This window comes from Oryctolagus cuniculus, chromosome 15 (assembly GCF_964237555.1).
Source record: "Oryctolagus cuniculus chromosome 15, mOryCun1.1, whole genome shotgun sequence".
Taxonomy (NCBI): domain Eukaryota; kingdom Metazoa; phylum Chordata; class Mammalia; order Lagomorpha; family Leporidae; genus Oryctolagus; species Oryctolagus cuniculus.
Genome location: NC_091446.1, coordinates 15713755 through 15726035, shown reverse-complemented (window position 1 = coordinate 15726035; position 12281 = coordinate 15713755). Strand labels below are relative to the sequence as shown.

The following is a 12281-nucleotide window of genomic DNA, read 5'->3' as shown; positions in this document are numbered from 1 at the left end:
CTGTTACATCCCAGGGTGCAGAGTAGCAGGAAGCTGAACCCAGAGTGGGGCTGGGACTTGAATCCAGGACTCCCATGTGAGCCACAGGTGTCTTAAGCACTAGGCCAAAAGCCTGCCCCTCTATGAAGTTTCTGAAGACGCCTTCACACTACCTCTGTTTCCCAAGGCTGTTTCTATACACACACCCTTGACAGGCAAAACAAAAAGCTGTCAGTCCCTCTGGTGATAACAGACTCAAGAATAAACAAATCATTGAGCAGTGTGAGCTGGAGAAATGATGGGCCCTTATCCTGCTCTGGTTTGGAATTCAACACCATAAATATTTAAAACTTTTGAATTACATTTATTTGACAAGGAAACAACATGGCATAAAATTCAAAGATAAAGTACTTAGGCTTATCATTTTATAAACAAATGGCAGTATAAAAGCAGTTTCTCATTTGCAATAAGAAGGGAGTTAATACCATACTTTTTTTTTTTTTTGAATCCTGGTTAATTCTGCTTTTTATTCTTTTTCTGAATGATAAGATTCATGTAGTTATTAAAAGCCAGAGTTCAGCTCTTCGGGAATATAGGAACTGGCTCTCACGTTTCTGGGGTTTTTATCAGTAACCCAATCTGCCCACGTGAGCCCAGACGAGAAGGCTCAGGGTCAAAACCAGAGTAAAACAAAGCAGCTGCCAGAGCTCAATGAAGAATGGCCTTGGAGTAGCCTTCGGGAGAGTCTTATCTGCTCTGCCTGCCTGGCAGACACGCACGGGGCTCTGGAATTGGTGATAGACCCCTTTACACTTCCTGTTTCTGTTGAGAAGATACTGTTCCTGTCTGGACCACTGGAGGACACACATCACAGCGAACACCTGATGCGTCCTGGACATTTACTTCTGCTCACGTTCAAAAGGAATATGTACACATAGCCAGCTGCTGCTCACCTCACTGAGCACCTACCGTGTTGTTCTAGGCCCTGGCTACACAACAATGAACAAAAACAGCCAAAACCCTCTGCCCAGGAAGCATGGCGTAGCAGGGATGATGCCCAAGGCCCACGGCGCAGTGCCTGGGTTTGAGGGGCCGGCGTTGTGGCGCGGGGAGGTAAGGCGCTGCCTGTGATGCCGGCATCCCTCTGAGCACCAGTTCAAATCCCAGATGCCCTACTTCCGATCCAGCTCCTTTCTAATGCACCTGGGAACGCAGCAGCAGATGGCCCAGGTACTTGGGCACCAGCCATTGTGCCATTTGGGGAGTGAGCCAGCAGACGGAAGATCATTCTCTCTTTCTCTCTGCAACTCCACATAAATCTTAAAAACCAAACCAAAACAAAAACCAGGGTTTGACTTCCAGCTCCAGTTTCTTGCTATGCAGACCCAGAGAGGCAGTAGTCACAGCTCAAGTATGTGAGTCCCTGCCACCCATGTGGGAGACCTGGATTTCATCCCCAGCTCCTGGATTTGCCCCAGCTCTTGCAATCTGGGGAGTGAACCAGTGGATGGAGGCTCTCTGTGTCTCTGTGTCTCTCAACTAAATAAATAAATAAGACTTGAATCTCTGAGCTCACTGAAGTTACTAATAGAGACTAAAGATAAATGAATAAAATATGTTACACAAGGATGGGTGTGAAGGAAGGAAGATGTAGCAGATCTGCGCTCTAGGGAGCAGCTGTAATTTTCTGCAGGTAACACTCACTGAAAACACAGACCTTTGGCCGGGCAGTCTTTCTGATCCTTTGAGCAATCTCCCTGCTGCCTGATCTTTTCTAAATGCTCTAGAATCTTCTGGCAGATAAAATGGATCTGGGGTATCACCCCGGGAAACGCTCAAGATAAACAACTATTATAATGAATAATACATCAAAACAATAAAAAGTGCCATGCATAATTAAAATGAATCATAATTCAATTTAAAGCGACACTCAGAAGTGCCAGCCATTGATCATTTGTCCCTTGCAGGAAGCATCTCCTGCAGGATCTGCACAGCAACACGCACAACCCAGACCAAAGTGAATGCTTCTCATTTGTTTTCAGGTTTCTTACTCTCTCATATGACCTGTCACACAGCCACAGTGCACACAAGGTGGTACATTTAAAAAACCGTCCTGGGGGCCAGCGCTGTGGCACAGTGGGTTAACGCCCTGGCCTGAAGCGCCAGCATCTCACATGGGTGCAGGTTTGAGACCCGGCTGCTCCACTTCCAATCCAGCTCTCTGCTGTGGCCTGGGAAAGCAGTAGAAGACGGCTCACGTGTGGGAGACCTGGAAGAAGCTCCTGGCTCCTGGCTTCGGATCGGTGCAGCTCTGACCTTTGAGGCCAATTGGGGAATGAACCAGCGGATGGAAGACCTCTCTCTCTCTCTCTGCCTCTCCTCTGTGTAACTCTGACTTTCAAATAAATAAATAAATATTTAAAAAAAAAAGCCCCATCACTGGAACACTGTCCCAGCATAGGTGGACGGCACTCCAGCAACGCCTTGAAGTTAGTGGTATGGCTGCTGAGGGCAAAGAAGGAAGGGAGAGTGACCACAGGCTGACACAGAATAAATAGCTCCACCCACGGCCCTGCAGCCACATTCTCCTCCCTCCTGTTTATTAGAAGTGCTAACAGAAGGGTTTGGATCTCCTTCTCATTTAATTATAGAATCCATCCACGAATTAAACCACTCTCTTCATCTCCTTAACACTTTCCAGGGAGACCACTGGGAATTCGTTCTATGAGCTTCCTCCGGTGTGCAGTTCCCCCCACTTGCTCTTTCCCAGGGAAGTTCCGCACACAACTGTGAAAATCCTGCATGGAGTGGGTGTCCAACTTAGTAAATGGATGATCAGCTCCTGGACCACCAGATCCCAAGACGCCAGGCATTTCAGGAAGAGAGACAGATTCACTGATGAAACTCCTGCTCACCAACCCTGATCCTGTTACAGCTAACTGTGCAATGCCATGGCTTAAAGCTTGGGTTGCAGCCTCCAATTCTTCCACCACAACCCGTTCCCACGTTCTTATATGTTTAGCTCTCATGTCAGATGGTCAGTGTCTTCTCTCTCCCTGCTTTTAAGTCCTATTTTTAGAAGAAAAACGGTCACCCTTCCATTTTATTGCTATAGGTATTTGCATTTTAGGCCTTTTATGCAAACTGTGGAAAGCCATCACTGCCCCATCCACGCAACGGGAGGCTTTGTCACCGTGGCAGATGTGTGAGGGAAGCAGGGATGAGAGTGGGAGGGAGGCGTGGGCATTTCCAGGGAGGAAGTCCTGCTGCCCCCGAGACCGCGGAACCTGGACGCCCCCCCGGGCAGTCGGCAGTTCTGGACCAGCAGCTGCACTTGTTGTACCCTGTGCTCCCCGCCAAGTCCTGTGGCCCAGGGCGGGAGCGCTCTGAACATCACAACTCCACTTTCAGTGTAACAGGAGGAATCAAACCATGAGGTTAGGACCCACTACAGCTGGGCCACTTGAGCCTGGAGGAAGACAGAATTCCTCAGAACTCAGGTTGCTGTTACTTGTGGGAAACCATTCTACTGGGTCTGTAAAAAGTAGAGACCCTAAGGCAATGCAAGGCTCTGCTCTTACGGGGATGCAGGGGAGAAGAGCCTTCGCAGAGAGAGGAAGTCCTGCCAAGATGGCACCCGCGCTGAACGCAGGACAGACGGCCCTGGCCCGCCTGTACCTTCTGCTCATTTTTTCCATAAACCTAAAATTGATCTAAAAATTAAAGTCTGCTAATGGAAGGAGGGAGGGAAGGAGGATGGAGAAGGAGTGAGATGAAGGAAGGAAAGGCAGGCCCGGGTCAGTGAAGAATGCGCTGTGCTGGAGACAGCCTGAGAACGCAGAGGCGCGTGCCGCCCATCTGTGCTAAAACCTCTCTCCGCGCTCCCAGGTCCACAGCCAAGTCACCTGGAAACGGCTCCCCTGTGGCGGCAGTACTCTGCGAAGTGCAGGAAGAGCAATGAAGTCCACCAGGGAATGAGGCAAATGAAAAAGGCCTAGCACTCACCAGGGGAGAGCATTGGCAAGAATTCTGGGTTAGAGAAGACCACGAGAATGCAGACCTCACGGAATCTTTAGAACTGTGCCGCCCAATATGGTAGCCACTAAGCACACGTGGCTACTGAGCGCTAGAAATGTGGCCAGTCCAAAGGGAGATGTATTGCTAAGGTAGTATAAAAAACAGAACAATTTCTTGGCCGGCGCCGCGGCTCAATAGGCTAGTCCTCCACCTTGCGGTGCCAGCACACCGGGTTCTAGTCCCGGTCGGGGTGCCGGATTCTGTCCTGGTTGCCCCTCTTCCAGGCCAGCTCTCTGCTGTGGCCCGGGAGTGCAGTGGAGGATGGCCCAAGTGCTTGGGCCCTGCACCCCATGGGAGACCAGGAGAAGCACCTGGCTCCTGCCTTTGGATCGGCGTGGTGCGCCGGCCACGGCAGCCATTGGAGGGTGAACCAACGGCAAAGGAAGACCTAGACCTTTCTCTCTGTCTCTCTCTCTCACTGTCCACTCTGCCTGTCAAATAAATAAATAAATAAAAAGAACAATTTCTTGATCATTTTTATAACAATCACATGGTTAAAGAACATATATTATTAAAAGTAATAGCACCTGTCCCTTTATATTCCTTTAATATCACTGAGAAAATTTAGAATTACACATGTGGCTCTCATTATAATTCTTTTTTTTAAAGATTTATTTTATTTATTTTAAAGAGTTACAGAGAGAGGCAGAGGCAAAGACAGAGAGAAAGAGGTCTTCCATCCACTGGTTTACTCTCCAATTGGCTGCAATGGCTGGAGCTGTGCCGATCCAAATCCAGGAGCCAGGTGGATGGAAGACCTCTCTCTCTCTCTGCCTCTCCTCTCTCTGTGTAACTCTGACTTTCAAATAAATAAATGAATCTTTCTGAATAAATAAATAAATCAAATCTTTAAAAGAAGAAAAGAAAAATAATGGGGCCAGCGCTGTGGTGTGCCGGGTAAAGCCGCTGCCTGCAGTGCCTGCATCCCATATGGGCACCAGTTCCAATCCCTGCTGCGTAACTTCCAATTCAGCTCTCTGCTATGTCCTCAGAAAGCAGTGGAAGATGGTCCAAGTCCTTGGGCCCTGCACCTATGTGGGAGACCCAGGGGAGGCTCCTGGCATCTGGCTTCAGATTGGTGCAGCTCTAGCTATTGGGGAGTGAACCAGCAAATGGAAGACCTCTCTCTTTACCTTTCCTTCTCTCTCTGTGTAACTTTTTTTTTTTTTTTTTTTTTTTTTTGGACAGGCAGAGTTAGACAGTGAGAGAGAAAGAGACAGAGAGAAAGGTCTTCCTTTTGCCATTGCTTCACCCCCCAAGTGGCCGCTACGGCTGGCGCGTTGCTGCTGGCGCACTGCACCGATCCAAAGCCAGGAGCCAGGTGCTTCCTCCTGGTCTCCCATGTGGGTGCAGGGCCCAAGCACTTGGGCCATCCTCCACTGCACTACTGGGCCAAGCAGAGAGCTGGCCTGGAAGAGGAGCAACCAGGACAGAATCCGGCATCCCAACCAGGACTAGAACCCGGGGTGCCGGCGCCGCAGGCAGAGGATTAGCCTAGTGAGCCGCGGCGCCGGCCTCTGTGTAACTCTTTCAATAAATAAATCTTAAAAAAGAAAGAATGCCCATGAGTAGCAAGTGCTCTTAACGTAGGATTCAATTTACACAAATATTTAACTTTGGGGGACATATTTATAGCATGAAACCAAGAACACCGTGCAGCTTTCCAACATAACTAACTTACATTTGGTCATTAGATTAAAACTAGAGGAGAAAAGAAAGGAAAGAGGATTCTACCCTCAGGGGATAAATGAACATGTGGTCTAATTACTTGATGCAGTTCTATTCTGAAACTAATAGTGTATGAAAAATGTAATATAAAGGAATGAAACTGACATTTTGAGCCTCAATGATTATTTACAGCTCTTGTCTCTACTGTTGAGGAACAGTGTTTTTTTCTTCACACTAATTGTTGAACTCTTTATTTAATGTATGGTTAATCTTATGAGTATAAAGTAAAATAAGGCCAGCGCCGCAGCTCAATAGCCTAATCCTCCGCTGGCACACCGGGTTCTAGTCCCGGTCAGGGCGCCGGATTCTGTCCCGGTTGCTCCTCTTCCAGTCCAGTTCTCTGCTGTGGCCTGGGAAGGCAGTGGAGGATGGCCCAAGTGCTTGGGCCCTGCACCCCATGGGAGACCAGGAGAAGCACCTGGCTCCTGGCTTCGGATCAGTGCGGTGCGCTGGCCGCAGCGCGCTGGCCATAGTGGCCATTTGTGGGGGTGAACCAACAGAAGGAAGACTTTTCTCTCTCTCTCTGTCTAACTCTGCCTGTCAAAAAATATATAAAATAAAAAAAAAGTAAACTAAAAGTAGATCATTGTAAAAATTAAGAGAAGGAATAGGAGGGGAAGGAGGAGGGAGGGTGAGAGTGTGGATGGGAGAGGGGGTAGGGTGCAAGTATCACTCTGTTTCTAAATCTATTATGAAGCACATGAAATTCATATACCTTAAAAAATTTTAAGGTATCCAATACTCGATGTGTTGGGTAGGGACAGCCAGATCTGAGGCTAACAGTGCATGCTTGCACTAGGAGTGTAAAATGCACACAGGGCTGCGGTCATTAATGTGCTGTGTTTATTTCACACCAAATCTAGCCCCCTTAAGCCATGTCTCAAGAAATGTATGGAAAAACAAAACCAAATAGAATGCTGATTCCAAGTTAGCCAAACCGGGTGGAACCAGAAAACATTTTTTTTTCCTCCAACATGCTCTAGTTGTTATTCAGTTATTCACATATAGTACATATAGGCAGGTGTACATAGAATCTACAAACTTCACATCTGGGTGAGTAGATGTCAGAGCTGCTGAATGACAAGGGCAGGGCTCGGCCATACAGGGGACAGCACAGTCAGCACCCACCCTGGGTGTGAACCTCATTATTTCCTGATGACCAGCTTGGGTTGTCTGAAAACCTCAGGTTTGTCCAACTGACTCATAGGGGTTTTCAGAAGGATTAAATCATTTCTCTATATAAGATGTCTACAGCATTTGTTATTTTTTTTAATAAATTTCATTGTGAATATTTAAGGTATACAACTTGATGTTATAAGATATGTATGTGGTAGAATTGTCACTACAGGGGACAAATGGACCTATCCATTATCTTACATAGTTACCCATTTCCCTCTCCACTCCCATGGGAAAAGCAGCTATCACCTATTCATTTAGCAAAAATCCTGAATGCACAACACTATTATTAATTCTAGCCGTGCACTAAGCACACCCAGCTCACGTATGCTAGTGCTCTTTCTCCTGAGAATCTTATGCCCAGTCAAAAAAAAAAAAAAAAACAAAAAAACAAAAAAAACAAAACTGTGGACTCCAGAAAAGCTAGGTGCCTACCTGAGCATGGCCCTGACTGTGGATGGATGGGGTAGGATGGTAATGCTGAATGTCTGGCCCCACAGATCCCCAAAATGAAACCTCGTTCACAGGAGTGCACCTGCCCCTCAGCTACCGAGCCATGCTCTCAGCTCGAGTGCAATTTCTCCAATAAACACACAAACAATAAACACACACTACTACTACTGCTTCCCCAGTCAGCCATGCCTGGGACCTGGAATAACACAGCGTATTTTATTCTACCATGCCAATCTTTAGAAGCTCCTAACAGGGGCCCCTGTGGTGATACAGAAAGTTAACCTGTTGCCTGCAATGCCAGCATCCCATATGAGCACCAGTTCAAGTTCTGGCAGCTCCACTTCCAATCTAGCTCTCTGCAAATGCACCTTGGAAAGCAGCTCGAAATGGTCCAAGTACTTGAGCCCCTGTCACCGATGTGGGAGACCCAGATGGAGTTCTGGACTTTTGGTTACAGCCTGGCCCAGGCCTGGCAGCTGTGGTCACTTGGGAAGTGAACCAGCAGGTAGAAGACATCTCTAACTCTGCCTTTCAAACAAATGAATACTTTTTTTTTTTTTTTTTATAAAACCCCAAAACATGGGACTGGCATAGTGGTTAAAACTCAGACTTTCAAAATAAATAATTAAATCTTCAGGAAAAAAAAAAAAGCTCCAACAGGAGGTATGTCATTGCAAATCAACTGCAAATTGGTGGTTCTTGAATGGGAGGCATTTTTTTCTGCTTGGAAACAAACCCTCCCAATCGTTCTTGCTCAATCTCACATCTCACCACACTCACACCTCCACACACACAGGTGCCAGGGACATGGCACCCCAACCTTTCAGGTTTCTAGTCCTCCTATTAGGAACAGACATGGGACACAATTACTTTGCAGGAAGGCGCCCTTCCTTTGAAAGGCAAACAAAGGACAAAGCACAAAACTGCATTTTTCGCTGCTCCTGCACAGGGTTACTCCCTCCTCCCACATCAGGGATCTCAGGGAGACCTCACTGAGGGCCCATGGAGCTCCTTTCTGCAGGGACTTGGTCTCTGCCTGGAGTCCAGTCCAACCCCGGGGCTCCTGAGGGCATCCCCCTGTGCCCCGGGGACCTGGTGTGGCGCGGAGCTGGGCAGCGGGGGCTCGGTACCTTTGCAGGTGAAACACTTGATGTGGAAATGCTTGGTCTGGACGCGGAGCACCTCGCCCTTGCATGGCTCCCCGCATTTATGGCAGTGGATGACAGGCTTCTCCGACGGGTGGTGAGGGTCCTGAGGGTGGGCCACTGGAAGAGACAACAGCAGGTGCAGGTGAGGACAGAGCATCCTACAGAGGAGTCCAACAGGGAGGCAGTAACAGACCCATCATTTTTTCCCTATCAAATAAGCCACATATTTATCAATAGCTTTAATGTATTTGATTTATTTGAAAGGCAGAGACACAGACCATCTCCCATCGGCTGGTTCACTCCCCAGATCCCACCAGGCCAGGGCTGAGAGCTGTGAATGCAATCTGGGTCTCCCACAAGAGTGGCCGAGAGCCAACTGCTTGTGCTTTTACCTGCTGCTTCCCAGGGTGCACATTAGCAGGAGGCTGGAATTGGAAGCAGAGGCAGGACTTGAACACAAGCAACTCCAGTATGAGATGCAGGCATCCCATAAGATGTCTTAAACACTGACCACAACCAGTGAGTCACCTGGTGATCCAACAAGCACGAACTGAGCCTTCTCCCAGGCAATAATCATGGGACCACACATACATGGACCCTGTGTCCTCTTGCCTCCTCCTCCCAGACTGCACCACTGGGCCATTAAATACATGATCATATTCAATATCCCATAGTGTCCATCTGTAACATATCTCTATCTTGATTTAGAAAGCACCTTGGAGGGGCCAGCAGTGGTGAGGCCACCAGCTGCTCCACTTCTAAACCAGCTCCCTGCTAACAGCTTGGGAAAGCAGTAGAAGATGGCCCAAGGGCTTGGGACCCTATCACGCATGTGGGAGACCCAGGTGAAGCTCCTGGCTTCAGCCTGGCTCAATCCTGGCCATTGGGGCCATCTGGGCTGTGAACCAGTGGATGGAAGATGTTTCACTGCCCCCTCCTTGCCTTTCCCCCCCAAAAAAAACCTTGGGGAAAAAAACCCCACATCTTCCAGCAGGACTTCTCTGTAGCCTGGATGTTCTCTGAAGAGGGAATGAAACCCAAGTTCACTCTTTTTCCCCATTTGTACTTTTTCCTTCCTCCCTCCCGCAGGTCCCCAGGATATAGCAAAATGCTCATGCACCAAAGGAGCTCAATCAATACTTATTTAGCCATTAATTAGTGTACGCTGGCCGGCTTCTGGGCTGTTCTACCTGAGAGTGCCTCCTGATCTTAATATGGGAACTCACTTAACCTGTTGGAGGTCTATTACAAGGCTCCTTGGGCGCACACAGTTTCTGATGCACACACTGCAGGCAGTCGTTTTAAAAAGATAATCTGCGAACTGAGTAGGTCCCTTTGAGTCCAGTTTCCCTTTTCCATAAAACAAAAGGGGTTGGGCCAGAGGATTCCTGGGGTCTTTTCAGACCCTAAGATCACATGGCAGGGCTGAGGGGATTGCCTGTCAGTCTCTGAGTGCAGCCTTCAGAGCACAGGACTTACAGGGAAGCCTTGCCCTGGGCCTAGCAAGTCCAGCCCCCGTCCACGGAGATACCTGCAGGTCCAGCTCACCAGTCTTTTCTGCTGTCGAAATCCTTTTCTGATTTGGGTACTCAGAATCAATGAGACAGACAAAAATCGAATTTCAAAGGTACTTAAACAAGTGTGATATGGGCTAAGAAGAGCGGACCTCAAATTTATCAACCAACAGAAAGAACAAAGATGAATTTTTTTTTTCCAAATGATAAATATGCGGTTGGCAGGAGGAAGACGGGGGCGGATCGTGCTGAAACTCAGTGTAGAAAGCACCTTCCAGCAAAGGGCTCACTCACACCACGCGCACAGCGGCCCATTGTTTCTCTGAGGCCTCGGTCATGCCCTCCCTCTGCCTGAAAAGAGTTTGAGCAAGACAGTCCAAATAACCCATCACTGGCTCAATGCTGAGAAGCAAGCTGCTTCTCGTGAGGTGTGCGCCGAGAGCAGGTGCGTTCCGGGCAGAACACACGATCCGCATTCTCCCCACGGCACCGCCAGTGCAGCTCACCGCCTTTCCTTACCGCCCTGCTGGGATCTCTCTGGAAAACCTGTATTTACGACAGAATTCAGAATTTTCCAAGGGATTTAGCTAGGGGTATGCTATCAAGATCCCTAAATGAGCACTGACTTTTAAGGTGACATGTGCAAGGGCAAAAACCTAGTCACCTGGGCAGTAAGAACCACTCTCCTTAACAAGTCTGCGCAAGTGTTAGTGGACAGTATGTTTCTTTCTTTGTTTAATTCTTCCTATAAGAATGAAGGAGAGTAACAGCCTCTTTATCCACTCATCTACTAAATTCCAGGCATGGTGCTAGGTGCACACACATAAGTCACTTCATTTCACTCTCATCTTTCCTCTCTCCTCTCTTGTAGTGTCGCAGGTACCACGAACATACTTCAAGATGTTCATGAGAAAAAATGGAATTAAAGATAAGTTTATTTTATTTCAAAAGCATTTTGAAATCCATGGATTTTTCATAATATGCATCTCCCATGAAATCTCTGAAGATCCCTCATTTGCATGGATTTCCAAGTTTTTTGCACCAAAAATAAACTTATTTTTTAATTGCATCTTTTCACAACCTTGGAATGTTCTTGTTTTGTCACCATTTGGTGGATGAGGAAATGGAACTTCAGAGCCGTGAGCAACCTACTCATCTACCGTGTCCAGGCCCCTCTCACGCCTGCGCTCCTGTTCCTCCCATGTTAATTTTACAAATCAGGAAATCGTTATGAGTCAGGCAAGAATTTAGCCAAGTTCAAGTGCAGATCTAACATCCAGTTAGGGCTTGACTTACAAAGAGCACACTCACAGTGCAACACCAGCCGGGCACATCATCCAGAGTCATCCTGAAGGTAACTCTGCTGGTCCCCCAAATCAAGGCTCCCTGTGCCATGCATTAAAATGCAGATTCCTGGGCCAGGTGCTTGGCCTACCAGTTAAGATGCCAGTTGGGATGTTCCATCCTTTAGCAAAGTACCTGGGTTTGAGTCCCGACTTTGCTTCCTATTCCAGCTTCCTACTAAGGCGAACTTTCAGGGGCAGCAGGTGATGACGACTCAAGTACTTGAGTCCCTACCACCCATGCAGAAGACCCAGGCTGGGTACCTGGCTCCAGGTTTTGGCCTGGCCAAGCCCTAGCTGCTGCAGGCATTTGAGGAGTGAACCATTGAATGGGGGCTCTCTTTCAGTCTCTCTCTCCCTCCCCCATCTCTGCCTTCTGAATAAATTAAAAAATAAATGCAATTAAACTTAAAATAATGAAAATGCAGATTTCTTGGTCTCTCACCTGGGGGTGGGTGCCAGGGATCTACTTTTGAGTAAGCTCCTGGGTGACCCTCACACGTACTCCAGCTTAAGAGCTTTCAAATTCTTGCAATATGAGTAGGCCAGCGACAGAGAAGGACTGGCATTTTAAAAAAAAGTATTTTTCTAAATTCTCAAGTTCATCCAGTCCAAAACAATATTAGAACACAGTAGATTTCTTAGCGATAAGGGAGAAGGCATTTTTGGATGGGAAATGCTGTGGTTTCTCTTGACACTTGAATTTCTCCTAGCTAAGCAAGCAAGCCAGGCTATGCTGAGTAATGATGAGAGAGGGAAATATCATTTCACCTCTTGGCTTTTCTGCAGGTCTGGATGAAGAAGCCAGCGCAAATGCTGGCACCAGCCACAAAGGGCAGGATTGGGATCGGCACCTGCATTTT

The 12281-nt window shown here is 47.7% G+C and overlaps 1 protein-coding gene across 38 annotated transcripts in view; it reads right to left on the bottom strand.

The window, feature by feature from the left end:
• Window positions 1-12281, bottom strand: part of ABLIM1 (actin binding LIM protein 1) — a 326874-nt gene that overhangs the window by 149360 nt on the left and 165233 nt on the right. For all 38 annotated transcript variants that reach the window (XR_011382224.1, XR_011382239.1, XR_011382241.1 and 35 more), the window contains exon 2: window positions 8544-8678. Coding sequence is in view for 2 of the 38 variants with exons in the window: in XM_070057180.1 (XP_069913281.1) it covers window positions 8544-8678 (135 nt within the window). In the remaining 36 variants the exon portion in view is untranslated. The remainder of the gene's footprint in view (window positions 1-8543; window positions 8679-12281) is intronic.